General features: G+C 46.9%; 1 protein-coding gene across 4 annotated transcripts in view; it reads left to right on the top strand.

Annotated features, from left to right (window-relative positions):
• The window catches only part of LOC125460781 (E3 ubiquitin-protein ligase TRIM33-like), a 124,030-nt gene that overhangs the window by 93,539 nt on the left and 12,217 nt on the right, over positions 1 to 18,274 (top strand). For 3 of the 4 annotated variants that reach the window (XM_048548690.2, XM_048548692.2, XM_048548689.2), the window contains 7 exons: positions 1,519 to 1,796; positions 3,365 to 3,520; positions 5,520 to 5,690; positions 7,980 to 8,115; positions 9,240 to 9,312; positions 9,428 to 9,599; positions 15,304 to 15,641. In XM_048548690.2, coding sequence (XP_048404647.1) covers positions 1,519 to 1,796; positions 3,365 to 3,520; positions 5,520 to 5,690; positions 7,980 to 8,115; positions 9,240 to 9,312; positions 9,428 to 9,599; positions 15,304 to 15,641 — 1,324 coding nt within the window. The remainder of the gene's footprint in view (positions 1 to 1,518; positions 1,797 to 3,364; positions 3,521 to 5,519; positions 5,691 to 7,979; positions 8,116 to 9,239; positions 9,313 to 9,427; positions 9,600 to 15,303; positions 15,642 to 18,274) is intronic. The other variant, XM_048548691.2, reaches the window with a different exon arrangement.

The raw sequence follows: 18,274 nt of genomic DNA, 5'->3' as shown, positions 1-18,274 counted from the left end.
ACTTAACAGACATTTGGATAAGCACATGAATAAGCAAGGCCCATATCCCTCCAATCCTAATGCAGGCAAGTGGGAGCTAGTTCAGCTTGGGAATCTTGGTTGGGGCAGATGAGTTGGACCAAGCAATCTGTTTCTGTGCTCTTTGACTCCAGAGGATGGTCATGCTGAGTGACAGATTCTCTAATCTCACCCAGCAGGACTTCAAAGCTGAAACCTGCTGGCGGGTGTTCTTTGCTCAGTCAGTGTTAGCTCTTGTGCACGTTGCGTGATGAGGCTTGTACTATGTCCGTTTCTGTGTATATTGTGTGTGTGCTTGAAGGGCTGAGTTGTACACACGTTTATCCACTGCTTTCTGGCCAGAGAAAAAAGCTAACAAATGGATCCAGAAGGGAGGATTTGGCTGATTTGAGTGCCGCTTCAGGAAACCACAATTTAGCCCTGCAGGTATGCTGCTTTATTGAAGTGCTGCCTTTCTGAGAGGACTTTAAGCAGAGGCCCTCTTAGGCGGGCGTCGTAAATACTATGGCACTGAATGAAGAGATTTTTCCCCAGTGACCTGGTTAATGTTTAAACACACAACAGGCTTGCTGGAGTGAGGGAGACTTTTTGCTAAGTAAGGGTATAATGGAGCAAAGGATGGATGAGGAGATTTAAGCAGGATAACAGAGTGGAGCTGACTAACCGAGCGGAATGACCTTCTATTTGTCTAATATACTTGTGTGATATCACTACGGGAAGATTAGCAAGTGATTTAACTCGGTGCCTGTAAACTGACTGAGTTTTGTAACTGAAATGGTACTGCCTGAACTAGTCCTGGTAGGGAAATGCTTCCGGATCAGAAGTGGGTAGCAATGGCCCAGCGGTGGTATTTCTGGACTGTTAGTTCAGAGACGCAGGTAATGTCCTGGGGATCTGGGTTCGAATGCTGCCACATCGGATGGTGGAATTTGAATTAGATTTTTAAAAAAAATCTGGAATGAAGAGTCTAACAATGAATCCATCGTTGATTGTTGGAAAAGGCCATCTGGTTCACTAATGTTCTTTAGGGAAAGAAACTGCTAGCCTTCCCTGGTCTGGTCTATATGTGACTTCATACCCAAAGCAATGTGGTTAGCTCTTAACTGGCCTCTGGGCAATTAAGGATGGGCAGTAAATATTGCCCTGTCCTGTGAATGAATAAAGGAAAAAAAAATCCAAATCTGACAGGAGTTATATTAATGGAAATCATTTGTTCAATTCAAATTAGAAATGAGATCAACCATTATCTTATTGTGTGAGCTTATACGATCATAGGGCTACGTGACCTACTCTTGTTTGTAATTTAACTGGGTATGATTTTTAATGTTTCCCTTCTCCTTTATGGCTCTAAAGTGGCAATTGCAAATGGAGATGTTGGTGTTTGTTGCTGTCTTTTTATTCCATCTTTAAATAATGAGTTGGAAGCCGTTGCGAGTGCTTCAATCTAATGTAGAAGACTCATGACTACTGCTTTTTTTTTCCTTGCCCCGCTCCCAACAGGTTCTTTGGTCTTGGACAAGAATCCACCGGCCTCTAGTGGTGCCCCCAACACGTCCCCAGGCCTGAACATGCAGTCCCAGGACAGTAACACAGCGAAGGTGCACGGCCAGATTAACCTGGCCCAGCTACGCCTCCAGCACATGCAGCAGCAGGTCATGGCTCAGAGGATTCAGCAGCGTATGCACCAGATGAGGCCTATCCTGCCGGTCGCCCAGCAGCCTAGGCCCCCAGGCCCACACTTAGGCCAACAGCAGCCGCCTCTGTCTCCCAACAGCCAGGTGAGTGCTAATCCCGAGGGACTGGCTAAGCCGTGATAGATCCCAAAGTTTACCTCACAGAGATGGTTTCATAGGCAGCTTGTAGGCTTGGGTGGTGGAGCTCTATGTGACACCTAGTGCTGTCGCAGCATGAATGAGTGACTTTCACGGTCAGAATGTGTGATCTCCAGCCCAGTCTTTGCATTGTTGTACAGACTGCCAGTGAGCGAACAGTTAAAATCCCACGCTTCGACAACAGCAAAGAAATTGTGCCTGCCCATGGCCTGCGGCTGCGGCACAGACTCCCAGGCAAGTCACAGGATTATGATAGTGCAGATGGAGGCCATTCAGTCCATCGTATCCGCACTCGCTCTTCAAACAAACACCATGACCATGTGCGAATGTATTCACCTTGGTCTGGATTTGGTCAGGGATTTGATATGGGAATTTTCTGGGCTGCCAGGAGGTATTTGGTGGAGGTGCTCCTCTGAAAATATTAGACCATAAGACATAGGAGTGGAAGTAAGGCCATTCGGCTCATCAAGTCCACTCCGCCATTTAAATCATGGCTGATGGGCATTTCAACACCACTTCCCTGAAATCTCCCCATAGCCCTTGGTTCCTTTTGAGATCAAGAATTTGTCGATCTCTACCTTGAAGGCATCCAACGTCCCGGCCTCCACTGCACTCTGCGGCAAATGAATTCCACAAGCCCACCGCTCTCTGGCTGAAGAAATGTCGTCTCATTTCAGTTTTAAATTTACCTCCTCTATTTAAGGCTGTGCCCATGGGTCCTAGTCTCCCCGCTTATTGGAAACAACTTCCTAGCGTCCACCCCTTCTAAACCATACATTATCTTGTAAGTTTCTATTAGATCTCCCCTCAACTTTCTAAACTCTAATGAGTACAGTCCCAGGATCCTTAGCCGTTCATCATACGCTAAATCTAGCATTCCAGGGATCATCCGTGTGAATCTCTGCTGGACACGCTTCAGGGCTAGTATGTCCTTCCTGAGGTGTGGGGCCTAAAATTGGACACAGTATTCTAAATGGGGCCTAACTAGAGCCTTATAAAGCCTCAGAAGCACATTGCTGCATTTATATTCCAACCCTCTTGTTCTTTGATCACTTTCGCAGCACCTATTTAGTGAGCAAGTAAGGACGGGAGCAGTGTCTTGTAAACCTCAAACACTTTTGATCCATTTTAATCAAGTGGAAAGATTTACAAAGTACCTTCTCTGAGCAATCTGACTAGGTGCTACATTGGCACAATATGGCTCCTCTCACTAGTTATTGGCTGCACCGCTTGGAGCAGGGCACAAACTCATGCCCCATGTGACCATTGACCCGACCCAGAATCCTGGAAGACCTAAAGCCAGCATTGCTGGATTTGAGGTGCTGTGCTTGCAATGCTCGGAGAACCAGCAGAGCATTTAAAAACGTGACGAGTGTCACCTTTCCTTGAGGTGGAGGTTTGTACGAAGGGTGAGCGGTTTTTATGTGCGGTTCTTTCAAGGTGGTCGGGAATGTACATTTCCTGGCAGGAGGGACATGGCCTGCACTCACTGGTTTCCACCTTTATTTGCTCAGTCCCTGCAGCCACCTCGCCTGATCAGCCTGCAGAGCCTGCAAAGGGGCAGCACCAGTGCGCCGCCTCCCCCTGCCCAGCAGATGCGCATGCCTCCCAACACGGTCAGGATGACGGGGCCCCAGCAGTATGTGGTAACCAGCCCACTAATGAGGCAGGTAAGAAAAGCCAGCCAGCAGTGGAACGGCGGGGTTACAATAAAGGGCAAGCTGGAGAGACTGCTGCCTGTATTCGCTCTGTATTGGATATTTCTGCATGATCCACATTGGGCTGGATAGCTGAGTGTAGTTAGATGTTGAGCCGTGATCTTATTCATTTTGTTTTATGTTTTGATTTGATTTACCTGAAGTAGTACTGAGGTTCTGAAAGCTTGTGTTTTCAAGTAAACCTGTTGGACTATAAACCTGGTGTTGTGTGACTTCTGACCTTGTCTACTCCAGTCCAACACTGGCATCTCCACAGCATGATTTATTATTGTCACACGTGCCGAGGTAGTGAAAAGTATTGTTTTGCGTGCAGCGCAAGCAGCCAAACCACACAAAATTTATGAGGATAATAGAACCAAAAAGTTCAGGATGGTTGTAAAATAGGTAAGCATAAGATCTGCTGTAGAGAGCTCAGAGTTGCCATGCTTCAGTGCCATCTTGGTTAATCTGGTGGTACAGACTCAATGCGCTGGATAGTCTACCATTGCTCCTATGTCTTACAGTCTTAGTGAAACCTGACACAACTTCCAAATGTTTACTGTTCAAATTAATATCTGCTGTGCCAGGCGCTCATTTTTTGTCTGGTTACAGTGTTCTGTTCTTTTTATCTTAAGAGTAGTGTATAAATGTAAATTGTTTGTGTGTTGTTTTGGAAACTTGGGTTGAATGGCTTGGAGCTAAATTGTGCTATGGATTGCTTCTAATGTTGAATTGCATTGAATGCTACACCATGCACCATCCCCACCCCCGACCCCAGCCCTGTTTTCTGTAGCCTGTGAAGCAAGCTCAAGGAGCTAACCCTAATTTGTATGAACAAGTTGGTGAAAGTGTTGTGTACGGATAGGGGAGTGAAGTAAATGAGAGATGGATAGGCACTTTTAATAGATAAAGCAGAGTTTGTGGAATTCTGGAGAAGGAACATTGTGAAAGACTTTTATCTGTACCTTTTTTTTTAGAATGACTAGCTGCGAGAAGGGTGAAACTCCCTTCTGATCTCCTCTTGTGGAAGCAGTTCCTTATTCAGACTCCTAAAGCAACAAAAAAAGGCACTTCTACAATGTCACCATGCAGTGCTTCTTGTTAAAGTGACTGTATGAGTTCACATTCACCTGATCTGATGCGAGAAGATCCCTGGAGAGGCAGTCTCTGCTTATTTGAGTTTAGCATTCTTCGAAAACCCAGTTTTTGGCAAGACTTCCTAAACCTTGTGCTTTGTTTTAAACATTTGCAGTGATTTGAGTGCTCCTGTTCATCCTGTCCCTTAAAATCACCCAGAGGTTTAACTGCAGGAAGCAAAGTCTGTGGCCAAACAAAGCAAGAGAACTGTGGTCCTCTTCAACAAGTATATTCACAGGGATTAGGGATTAACAGCAATCAACAGTGCAGTCATTGGAGATAGACCCAATAATCGAGGGGAGAGAGAGAGTATTCCATTGCTTAAAGGGGAGATTTCACCTCGTGAAATGTAATTTGTTTTCCCAGACTATGGAACTTAATTCCAGCCTTCCTGTCAACAGAAGAGAATTTGCATTTATGTGAATATATGTCTGAAAATTCTCATCACATGTTGATTATTTAGGATGTGCAAATGTTAAGCAGACCAATGCAGCAGCCATTTGATGGATGGGTCATGGTTGATGTCCTGGATGAAAGGAATGTTGGCCTGGTGAGCTCCTGGCCTAGCTGTACTGGATTGTTAATGTTGTCCTCGCCCCAATAGATGGCACAACGGTGTGGCAGCTGGTCTGAAGGATGGCCCACGCAGCGTGCCTTCGGCGCTTCACCAGAGTGTGTCGAGGTTGTGAATTCGAGGCACAACCTGAAGGGAGACTGCCGCACAGGGAGCGCAGCAGAGTATGGTCAATCTGTGAATGGGTAACTTTTGAGGCCGTCACTGTACCTCTTACTGTTTTGCCTTTTTTGCCCCCCCCCCCACCCCTGTCTTTCTCAGCACCACAATCCTGGAAACACGAGGCCCTTCCTAGTAGGCAGCTCGGCAAACCCCTCTTCCCCTTCAATGCTCCTCGTGACTCCGAGTGGGGCTTCCACACACCCGATTCCAATGACAGCTGTTACCAACCCAGAGCATCTCTCCTGTCTTCCCGATATACCTCAAATTCAGGTAAAAAAAAAACACAAACGCATGATGGGCTGAGCCCTTTGCCACGGTGTGACTTGGAAGATGAGAGAGGTTAGGGCCTGGATGCTGAATGAGTCTAAAGGGGAAACTTTAACCTCGGTTACAGTGTTGATGCCAAAGGAGTACCCCAAACTGAGGGGACTTGGTTCTTGCTTTGAGTCTATCGGGTTGAATCCATTAGCAATACACAAGCACAGCAAGCCCACTCCTCTGTACCAGACCTTCAGGAACTCCACATGTTAATCCTGACAGTGAGCCATGGAAGGGTGAGACAGTAAACTCTATCTGGAGGCTCTCTTGGTTCAGGTAGATGTCAAAGATGGCACCAAGGGGAGGAAAGTAGAGTGTTTGAGTGGTGTCTCCTTTCTCCACAAAATTAGCAGTGACCCCTGCAATCCCCACAGACTGCTGCTTTGGTCTGTATGAGGTGAGCTAGATAGAGTTGGTAGCAGGAGGCAGTACAAGGTACAATGCCTGCCCTCTCTGGGATTCCTCGAGCTGTGCACTCTTGGGGGGGAGAAAAGAGGAACCAGCCACTTGGGCGATGAACCAGCTTCTGTCGGGACACCGTTCCAGCTGGAAATACAGGCAGGACCTGCTTGGAGGTGTGGAATGAGCCCACTGCTTGAAAGCGTCCTACCTTGGGTGTGCTTTTGGTGCCTTGGAAAATTTGTCAGTGCCTGAGGAGGAGCAGCTTGCATTTATTTAGCACCCCTGACAGAAGACTTGCCAAAGTGTTTTGCAGGACAGTAAACCAACGCAGTTTGGCACGGTGTGCCTATTGGGAGAGGTTAAGATGTGAATAGAAGCCTGATGGGTGAAATAGGGTTTATGGAATGTCTGAATAGAGACAGAGAGAGATTTTAAGGAGGAAATTCTGCCATGTTTCGCCCTAATTATCACACATGAAAAGCTTCCCAATATTTAAAGGCTACGCGTGCACACTCTCCTGCCGGAGGTTTGGTTTGCATGACCATGTAGTTAGACGCAAGCACACCAATGCTCTCACGCACCTCGGCCTGGTAATGTAAACTCGCCAATGTAAACAATTGCAGCCAAAGTGAGGTTGTAGGTGGAAGGGGGGGGGGGAGAGGTCAGAGAGTTCTGTGATTTCCTACTGTTGGGATTTTCAAATTCCTAAAGAGTTGGTGCTGGCTCCCCGTGGCAGTGCGGGTGCCATCACTAGGCCTGAGGTGGGCGATTTTACAGGTTAAACTCTGTGTTCTGGGCTGCTGAATGTAGGCTGGAGGAGGAGTTGCTTTACGAATGAAGATGGTAGCAGAAAAACCATTCTCTCCCCTGAGCTAATGTTCAGTCCCAACAGCAGAGCACTGTACCTGCTGCTTGGAGAGGTTTCCGATTCACAAAAGCCATCCTGCTTTCCTTGAATCATTCATCGTCATTTTGCACACAGTGGTGTGACCCATATTGTGATTGGATCTAAGGCATTGAAAGTGGTTCATATATTTTGAGAGCACATCAAGGTGCAGTTTGTATCGTTTAGCGGAAGTTGCTGAGACCTGGCTCCATGTAACTTATTTTCAGGGATGCCTGATGACACAGTCCTGTTCTGTCTCTGCTCCTGAAAGGCTAAGTCACCAACACAAAACTTTAGAAGGGGAGGTGATGGCCTAGTGTTACTATCACTGGACTGTTAATCCAGAGACCCAGATAATGTTCTAGGGACCCGGGTTTGAATCCCGCTACGACAGATGGTGGAGTTTGAATTAATTGTCTAATGATGGCCATAAATTTATTTTGGCAAAAACCCATCTGGCTCACTAATGCCCTTTAGGGAAGGAAACTGCCATTCTTACCTGGTCTGGATGACACGTGACCCCAGACCCACAGCAATGCGGTTGACTCTTAACTGCCCTCTGGGGAAATACAGATAGCCAGCGACACCCTCATCCTGTGAATGAATAAAGGGGGGGAAAAAAGTGCCTTGCGTTTATGTAGCACCTTCCATGATCTCCACCTTGAACATTTTACAGCCAATGGACCCCTTTTGAAGTGTAGTCACTGTTGTAATGTTGGATGTGTGGCAGCTAATTTGTGTACAGCAAAATCCCACCAATAGCAGTCAGGGTAAATGACAAGATAATGATCAAGTGCTGGAAGGGCAAATTTGGTCTGTCTTCTCACTTTGTTTGTTACAGCTGGGTGCCCGCAGAGTCATCGTCAATCAGTTAACTGTTGAATAATCTAGACACTTGAAATATCTAGGGGTGGAATGTTTGAACAGTGTGCTTTTTCTCTTTGGAAATACAGCTGGATGATGCGGGATCAGTGTTGCTGGAAAGCTTGTTGAACAGAGAGCGGAACGGAAATAGTGTGGCAACAAAACCTTCAGCAACCAGCACCAACCCTTCCCCTGGCCCTTCCATCCCTTCTCCTGGCCATTCAGGTAAAACAGCACCACAAGTTATTCACAGAATGGAGCTCAGTGTCTTAGCTAAAACTGCAGTGGTGACAGGAAGAATTTTCAGCCCTTTTCATATGGAATGGGACTGGTAATGTTGCAATTTGTAATTATATATCTGTAGGAACATATTTCTGAATAAAATGGTATTTGTGATTTTCTTCCGAGGATTGGGGGGGGGTGAAGTTCAGAAGGTCATTGTCCCCAATAGTAAAACTGCAGTCAGTTACTATACTAAATTTTTGTTGCCAGTCATGCCACCCTTCACCCCCACCTTTGTATTGAACTCTGATTTTGGTGATGAGGGGACTGTGTCAAGGCTCTGTAGAGAGGTCTGCACCAGTGGGTGGCCTTCTACCCATGTCCTAGACTGCACCCCTGATGTCTGAAGCCAGCAATTGCATGAATGTTTTGTTGAATTGTGGTCATGTCACTGGGTGAGTAATCTAGAGCCCCAGGGCTAAATGTTCCGGTGAACTTTGAATTCAGTATTTAAAAGAAAATGTCTGAAGAAGGGTCCCAACTCAAAATGTCAACTTTCTTGCTCCCCTGATGTTGCCTGGCCTGCTGTGTTCCTCTAGCTCCACACTGTGTTATCTCTGGAGGAGCTAGCTAGCTTCATGTCAGTTGCTGTTGTTTATTGTAAAAACCCATCTGGCTCGGTCATGCCCTTTACGGCAGGAAATCTACCATCCTTACCCGGTCTGGTCTGCATGTGACACCAGACCCCCAGTCATGGTGACTCTAAATTACCCTCTGGGTAATTAGGGGTGGGTTTAAAATGCCCACGTTTGCATGAAGGAATTTAAAAAAAAAATCTTCCTGGTGGTGAAAGAGACGCAATACTTTCTGGGATCTGTTTCCTGAACCAGACCTTGACAACCTTAAATCCATGGGATTTAATTGAAGCCATTTGCCTGGCTTTGGCCCTGGTTTACACCGCACTCTGTCGGGCATTGGGAGCAGAGTATGATCAAGTTAGATCGCGATAGCCTCACAGCTGATTAAGTCTGACGTCAGTATAATTGTGCATCGCTGGCTGCGAGGGTTGAGTTTGTATCGGGTTCTCTGCCATTCAGACCCTGACCTGCTTTCTCTTGTGACCCTAGAGTTAGTGACTGTCACCAACGCTAATGTCCCAGGACGTACACCCAGCACCTCCAGCACTGGTAGCAGAGGGAGGTGAGTGTGAGGTGTTGGCCATCTGTATAAATGAACCCTGCCTTCTAAATAGATTCCTCTCCTCCTTGTTTCCTCAGCATGTCTCACTCACACTTTCTCTCTGTCTCTGTTTCAGTTGCACCTCGTCGAGTAGGTTATCGAGGCCGGAGTCTCAGCAGATGACCCCAGTTGTCCGCCTGGAAACCATTAAAATCAAACAGGAGGCTGTGAATGAGGATGACCTGTGTGATTTCCCCATCATTGTTGTGAAACAAGAGCCTGGGGAGGAAGATACAGATCCTTGTGAGGTTAATTTGAGCTTTTTTAAAAAACTTTAACAAGGAAAAATCCCGCCTGCGCCATTTAAACCTTTTTAATTTTGAGTTTTCAGTATCTTGTTGGACCAATTTTATAACCGAATCTGAAGTAGTTGTCAATTGTAAGGTCAGGACTTTGGATCAATTGCTTCCAGAAGCTGTCTGTTTATTGTCATAATCACCCTGTTCTGACATGTTATTACACACTTCTGGGGCAGGTGGGGCTCGAACCCAAGCTTTCAAGTCTCCTTTGCCTCAGGTCTAATCTGTTGTAAATTAAATGATGGAGATTGATTGGTACAATTAGTTGACAACTCCATTTATCATTTGCCATGTGGCTACCAGGATAGGGAGAGGACACTTGTTGGTCCTTTGATTTGTTTTTGATCTCATCAGTGTCTGGAATCTATCCAGAGAGCCACCTACCCTCTGTGTCTTGTGCAACTTACTTCTTGTTTGTCCTTGAAGCTGAACAGAGTACCAGCCCCTTTCTCCCTTCTTGGTTCCACTCACATTGTTTTTCATCTTCCAGTTTCTTGATCTCCCATTTTTCTGTTCTCAGGATGTTATTGTGTCTTCCACCTTTTTAATTGCTGCCTTAGCGCTTTCCCACTTATTCCCCACTGAAGTTTCATCTGCCATGCTATCCACTTCCCACTGCATCCTGACCAACTGATTTCCCTTAGCTTCATGAATGTTGATAATACACAAGAGGGCGTGATTAATGACGCTTTTCCTTTGCTTTCCAAGCCATTGTGTTAAACCACATTGCAGAACAGCCATTTACTGGGTGAACTGTCAAACTGTGAATCTGTCGACCCTTGGGTAAAAGATCCCACAGCCCCATATGAAGGAGAAAAGTTCTCTGCGGTGTCCCGGTCAATACTTATCCCTCAGTGAGCATCACTAAATTGACTGCTGTGTTCTCTAGTTTACATGCGTGTCTTTCAAAGTGCATTTCAAAAATTTACTTAATTAGATGTAAAGTGCTCTGGAGCACCCTGACCTGGTTCAGAGATGTGGTGAACACCATATACACATCAATCTGGCATATCGGATGATCCCATTTCTTTTCAGTTCCAGAAATCCTGTTCAGTCTGGTATGCACTTTGAGGAAAACCTTTTGCCTGCTCCCTCAGCACATTTGTCTGCATGAGAAATGCTATACACACATTTGCAATTAACGTCAATTGTCCACCTTTTGATATTTTAATCACTGACTTACAATGGGATTAAGCAGGCAATGCAGCCTGTGTTGCTAAAATGTGCGAGGTTTTAACCCATGACACAAAATGAGTATAAAATGTGAAGCTGGATGAACACAGCAGGCCAAGCAGCATCTCAGGAGCACAAAAGCTGACGTTTCGGGCCTAGACCCTTCATCAGAGAGGGGGATGGGGGGAGGGAACTGGAATAAATAGGGAGAGAGGGGGAGGCGGACCGAAGATGGAGAGAAAAGAAGATAGGTGGAGAGAGTATAGGTGGGGAGGTAGGGAGGGGATAGGTCAGTCCAGGGAAGACGGACAGGTCAAGGAGGTGGGATGAGGTTAGTAGGTAGCTGGGGGTGTGGCTTGGGGTGGGAGGAAGGGATGGGTGAGAGGAAGAACCGGTTAGGGAGGCAGAGACAGGTTGGACTGGTTTTGGGATGCAGTGGGTGGGGGGGAAGAGCTGGGCTGGTTGTGTGGTGCAGTGGGGGGAGGGGATGAACTGGGCTGGTTTAGGGATGCAGTAGGGGAAGGGGAGATTTTGAAACTGGTGAAGTCCACATTGATACCATATGGCTGCAGGGTTCCCAGGCGGAATATGAGTTGCTGTTCCTGCAACCTTCGGGTGGCATCATTGTGGCAGTGCAGGAGGCCCATGATGGACATGTCATCAAGAGAATGGGAGGGGGAGTGGAAATGGTTTGCGACTGGGAGGTGCAGTTGTTTGTTGCGAACTGAGCGGAGGTGTTCTGCAAAGCGGTCCCCAAGCCTCCGCTTGGTTTCCCCAATGTAGAGGAAGCCGCACCGGGTACAGTGGATGCAGTATACCACATTGGCAGATGTGCAGGTGAACCTCTGCTTAATGTGGAATGTCATCTTGGGGCCTGGGATGGGGGTGAGGGAGGAGGTGTGGGGACAAGTGTAGCATTTCCTGCGGTTGCAGGGGAAGGTGCCGGGTGTGGTGGGGTTGGAGGGCAGTGTGGAGCGAACAAGGGAGTCACGGAGAGAGTGGTCTCTCCGGAAAGCAGACAGGGGAGGGGATGAAAAAATGTCTTGGGTGGTGGGGTCGGATTGTAAATGGCGGAAGTGTCGGAGGATAATGCGTTGTATCCGGAGGTTGGTAGGGTGGTGTGTGAGAACGAGGGGGATCCTCTTGGGGCGGTTGTGGCGGGGGCGGGGTGTGAGGGATGTGTCGCGGGAAATGCGGGAGACGCGGTCAAGGGCTTTCTCGATCACCGTGGGGGGAAAGTTGCGGTCCTTAAAGAACTTGGACATCTGGGATGTGCGGGAGTGGAATGTCTTATCGTGGGAGCAGATGCGGCGGAGGCGGAGGAATTGGGAATAGGGGATGGAATGATGCCACCCGAAGGTTGCAGGAACAGCAACTCATATTCCGCCTGGGAACCCTGCAGCCATATGGTATCAATGTGGACTTCACCAGTTTCAAAATCTCCCCTTCCCCTACTGCATCCCTAAACCAGCCCAGTTCATCCCCTCCCCCCACTGCACCACACAACCAGCCCAGCTCTTCCCCCCCACCCACTGCATCCCAAAACCAGTCCAACCTGTCTCTGCCTCCCTAACCGGTTCTTCCTCTCACCCATCCCTTCCTCCCACCCCAAGCCGCACCCCCAGCTACCTACTAACCTCATCCCACCTCCTTGACCCGTCCGTCTTCCCTGGACTGACCTATCCCCTCCCTACCTCCCCACCTACACCCTCTCCACCTATCTTCTTTACTCTCCATCTTTGGTCCGCCTCCCCCTCTCTCCCTATTTATTCCAGTTCCCTCTCCCCATCCCCCTCTCTGATGAAGGGTCTAGGCCCGAAACGTCAGCTTTTGTGCTCCTGAGATGCTGCTTGGCCTGCTGTGTTCATCCAGCCTCACATTTTATTATCTTGGAATCTCCAGCATCTGCAGTTCCCATTATCTCTGACACAAAATGAGTACTTGCGTAAATGGCTGAAGTAGGAGGCTAGTTTGAAGCTTCGAGTTGTAACATTTATGATCTTGTTAAATGACTGTGCTGCAGGAAGACAGTGTGTGGCTAGCGAAAGTGTAGTGAGATTGGAAGATGGTGTTCCACCTTTTAAAGACAGTGCTAGCACAGTAGTTTTCAGCAGAGCCATTTCAAACCTTCACACTTCAGCTGCTGAGATTACCAACATCCTCCTGCTTTGCCCACGTTGTGAAAGTGACCAAATAGGTCAACCGCCTCCACCCAGCGTTTTTCCACTCCCTGAATCAGTCAATCTGGTTATTTTAACATTGAGGCCCTTTGATAGTCTGGACGATCAGGATTTTCGACAGCAACATTGTCATTCCACAAAGTACATACGTTAACTTGCTGCTGCTTTCTTGAAATCTAGGTTTGATTTGTTCCCACCACCAGCGGTTCACATTTTATTTTTTGACTCACTTTTAAAACTCTCTTATAAAAATAATATTTAGAAACCTAGAGTAAAAACAAGTTAGTTCCTTGCTCCCTTCACTAATGCAGTACAATTTTGAAGTCTAAGTATGCTCGGAAAGCATCTGTTTTTGTAATGTTTTCAGTCTCTCAATCTTTCCTTCCAGTTATAACCCACTGGCCTACAGGCTGCGTGGGGTTGGTCTCACAGCTTTACTTCATCTCCTGTTCATTCCTAGATTGCTAGGTGGTGTGTTCACTGTGGAGCCTTGGCTCTCCGCCTGAGTTTCTCAGTTGAAAATCTACGTAGCTATACTGTCTGGTGTTTCCATCAAATTGGGCAGGGTTCTGGTTGGCACTGGTAATAGAATGGGTCAGACACCCCACACAGCGGGCACTGGTAGAATTACTTCTTTGGGACTGAGGCAACCAAGTGGCAGTCCTGTTGATCAATTCATGAGGACAAGTTGCAAAATTAAGACTTGTACTATAATGCAGTGCTCATATACAGAATATGAGAGATGGAGGGAAATCTAATTTACTGAGAGAGACCACCTAGAAGTGACTTATTTGTTATATTTAGAATAATACATGCCAATTATACGGTGATTCCTGGCAAGCCCAACATTTTTTGGGTGTTGATTGCCCTTATGAAAATGGTGGTGAGCTGTTGTCTTGCACTGCCACAGTCTGTGTGGTAGAAAGTGTAACTAATATGGTGTTAGTCAAAATCCTGTAACATCTGAGCTATGCGACTCTAAAGATCATTTAGTTATTGAGTATGGGAATTGTGCATATGTTTTGAGGGGTTTGGTGTTATTGTATATTTGCCAACTCTTGCTTCGCTTGAGTTGCATTTGTGCATTGTTGATTGGAAGTGGCCTGGCAGTGTGGAGCAAAACTGCTAGTAAAGAGGAGAGTAGAAAGTTTCCATTGCAAACTTAATTTCTTTGTCAGCGATGCTTCTTTGTGAGGAAGATAAAGTTATGAACAAGGGAGACCTGAGTTCTCAATGTGCTTCCAATTGCTCTTGAACCAGTTAGGCTCTTGTGAAAAACGACTGACATTCTTTCTACACAAACCTTTAGTCAGGCAATACATCTGGGATGATGCAAGGATCGCTGTTGAATGCTACCCGATAAACCAATTACCCTGTCTACAATTGTCCAGCTTTTAGAACTCCTCCTTGGGATGTGGGTACAGCTTGTATTTATCATCCACAGCTAGATACTTTGGTGGGTCTTCTGTGTGAACCACTGCATTGCATCAGAGGACACTTGGAAGCTATTGTGCAACGTTGAATGTCAGGAGAGAGTTTTTTTTAATGTTTTTTTTCCATTGGACGTCACTGATATTTATTGCCTTGAGAGGCTGTTCCAGAGGGTAATTAATGGTCAGCCCATTATAGTCCCATGTAGGTCATAACCATGTAAGGACGGTAGACTTCACGGTTTACAACAACTGGTGATTTAAAGTCACCGATACAGAGACGCGCGTACAGCTTTAGATCATTGATGGAATTTGAACTCCTCCAGCTGCTGTGATGGGAATTGAACCTTTGTCCACAGTGCTTCAGCCTGACCCCTGTGACTACGCCAGTGATGTTAACCACCTTCATGGCTGTGGTTCTTAGTTAACTAAAATAACCCCATTTCACAGAAAAAAAGAGTTACTTACTGTATGAAACAATTCGCTAATGGGACACTGAATTAGAATTCCATTGGTGGTCCTGTCGTAAGTTGGTAAAATGGTAGTAGGTTCGACTTTATCTCTACATTAAGAGGCTTCTTTGCTGCCTTGTTGTGGATGTTCTTGGCTAAAACTGTGGAAGTTGTCCTGCCCTTACTAAAACGGTCATTAATGTCTGGAGGGTGGTTAGCCCTACTGGGATGTTCCAAAGCGGTTTGTCCTCCACTGTCTTGCCCGACTGGTGATCAGAATTGTGCTGGGACCCAGGGAGATGACTCCTTAGTGTATCTGTGTGAAACATCATGCTGGCTTCAGTTGTGATTGCTATCGCTTTACCTGTTGTTTTGTGGTGACACCTCTTATTCTTTCTCGCTTGCTCTCTCCACCTAGCTGACCAATCCACAGGACAACACCACCCCTCTACTGCCTGGTAAGTTGGAGTCGGATGGACAGGCGGCCGGACACAGAGATGGTTTGGCTAAAGCAGACCCTCCGGACAGCACGGCATCCCCCTCCTCCAATCCCAGGGACTCCCAGGATGGGGGGTCCCAAACCCTGGGGGCGTCTCACAAGCCAGCACGGATCGGGGGAGACCATGGGAAAGAGGATGATCCCAACGAGGACTGGTGCGCTGTCTGTCAGAATGGGGGTGACCTGCTGTGTTGCGAGAAGTGCCCCAAAGTGTTTCATCTCGTCTGCCACGTGCCAGCTCTCCTCAACTTTCCAAGGTAATGATCACTTCCTCCTCTGTGCCCATCCAGGGCAAGTGGGGAGTATTCCATCACACTCCTGACTTGGGCCTTGTAGATGGTGGACAGGCTTTGGGGAGTTGGGAGGAGAGTTGCTCACTGCAGTATTCCTAGCCTGCTCTTGTGCACTCAGTGATTGTGTGGCTAGTCTGATTTTTGTGTTCTTTTTCCACTGTGGATTAGAGCAGTTGAAGCACTGGATCCTTCAGCTAATGTCCGAGGTTTTCTTGAGTATCTGGAACACTGCTTGCTTGTTTGAGGAGGGATATAATTGCACTTGGAGCAGTTCACAGAAAGGTCACCCTGCCGACTCCTGGGATGAAGGCATTACCTTATGAGAAAAGGTGAAGCAGGTTGATCCTAAACCCAAGTGAACTTGGAAAAAAAATGTAATCATACAGAGACATGTATGTTTCCTACATGGGAAAGATTAGAACTAGATTTAAACATCACTGAACATAAGGCATTTCCTTTCCCTGGGGAGCAGTGGAGGTTGATTCATCCAAAATATTCAAGCCTGGATGTGAGTTTGATCGCTGAGCTGGAAGGTTAGTTTTCAGACGTTTCTTCACCATTCTAGGTAACATAATCAGTGAGCCTCCGGTGAAGCTTCACAAAACACAATCTTCTCAAAACTCGCTATATTCAAGCCTGCGTTAGACAGATTCAGGATCAACATGAAGTCCAGGGTAATGGCAGGCAGGTAGAAAATTAAAGTTCAGCTTGCATTCTGACCAGCCATGATGCTACTAAATGGCATAGCAGGCCCCTGGGGTGAACTGGCCTACCCCAGCTCTTAACTATGTTCCCTCTGTCAATTGTGTTCTGATCTTTCACTCTTCCAAAGTGATGTCTGACCACATTGGAATACTGTCTGGGCTCCAAAGTAATATTGTCTTTGGCGACTGTCCAGAGATTGTTCAGTAGGCTTTTACAGTCTTACAGTTTCTGTTTTCACAGACCTGTTGTTAACCAGCCCCACTAGAATAGCAGCTAGAATCATCAATTCAGATGCAAACTAGATACCTTCCAAAAAAAACCCCTTTTGTTCCAAATTACTTATGAAACATAGTGTGTGAGCCCGATTTGGGAGGCACTGTTGTGTAAGGACTTCAGAACCCTGGAGCAACCTTACAACAATGTCATGGAGCTGCACATCACTGAGGTCAAATCGCATAATGTGGTTCGAGTTAGAACACCAGAATAAGAGCAAACTCAAGTATGTGAACAAGAATGCACTAAGATAGGTTAATCTGTAATTTAGTGTCACATTACGTCAAAAACCTTGTATTCTGCTATTACCATGTATAGCAAAATTTTGTGTAAGTTGCCTCCGGGTCACAAGGCTGAATACAGTTCTTGACTTTTCCTTCTTTTCTCCCAGTTTGGTGTCAAACCACATTATAAAGGAGGAGCAAATGACCTTAACTTTGCAAGGTTGTCCACTACTGGATACTTCCTTGCCTTCTATGAATGTGGCAGGTGGGAGACATGGCACACGTCTCCGCTGGCTACATCTGTGGGAAGTGCACCCAACTCCAGCTCCTTGAAAACCGTGCTAGGGAAATGGAGCTGGAGCTGGAGCTGGATGAACTACAGATCATTCGGGAGGCAGAGGGGGTAATTGAGAGGAGTTACCGGGAGTTGGTCACTCCTAAGGCTCAGGACAAGGATAGATGGGTTACAGTTAGGGGGGAGGAAAGGGGACAGACAGACAGTGCAGAGATCCCCTGTGGGCATTCCCCTCAGCAATAAGTATACCGTTTTGGATACTGCTGGGGGGATGACCTACCGGAGGAAAGCCATAGTAGTCAGTTCTCTGGCACTGAGCCTGACACCGTGGCAAAGAAGGGAAGGGGGCAGAATAGAAAAGTACTCGTGGTAGGGGACTCGATAGTTAGGGGAATTGACAGGAGATTTTGTGGTCAGGATTGGGATTCCCGGAAGGTATGTTGCCTCCAACATCTCCGATCGGGTGTATGAGGCTCTAAAAGGGGAGGGCGAACAGCCAGAAATCGTGTTACATATTGGCACTAATGATATAGCCAGAAAAAGGATTGAGGATATAAAAAGTGATTTCAGGGAGTTAGGATGGAAGCTGCAAAGCAGGACGAACAGAGTAGTGTTCTCTAGTTTACTACCGGTGCCACGAGATAGCGAGGCGAGGAACAGGGAGCGGGCGCAGCTTAACACGTGGCTGCGCAGCTGGTGTAGGAGGGAGGGCTTCAGATATGTAGACAATTGGGATGCCTTCTGGGGAAGGTGGGACCTGTACAAGAAGGACGGGTTGCATCCGAACTGGAAGGGGACCAATGTCCTGGGTGGAAGGTTTGCTCGAGTAGTTAGAGAGGGTTTAAACTAGTATGGCAGGGGGGTGGGAACCTGAGCTCTATACCGGAGGTGAGAGTTGACGCAGGTGAGGCAGTAGCAAGAGGTAGACCAGCAAGTGGGAAGGATTTTCCTGGGAAGGAACCAAGGGATCAGTTAAAGTGTGTTTGCTTTAACGCAAGGAGTATCAGGAATAAAAGTGATGAACTTAGAGCATGAATCAGTAACTGGTGCTATGATGCTGTGGCCATAACAGAGACATGGGTTTCTCAGGGGCAGGAATG

This window comes from Stegostoma tigrinum, chromosome 18 (genome assembly GCF_030684315.1).
Source record: "Stegostoma tigrinum isolate sSteTig4 chromosome 18, sSteTig4.hap1, whole genome shotgun sequence".
In the NCBI taxonomy this organism is placed as follows: Eukaryota; Metazoa; Chordata; class Chondrichthyes; order Orectolobiformes; family Stegostomatidae; genus Stegostoma; species Stegostoma tigrinum.
Note: the sequence above shows the minus strand (reverse complement) of the source record. Positions and strands in the feature narration are given on the sequence as shown.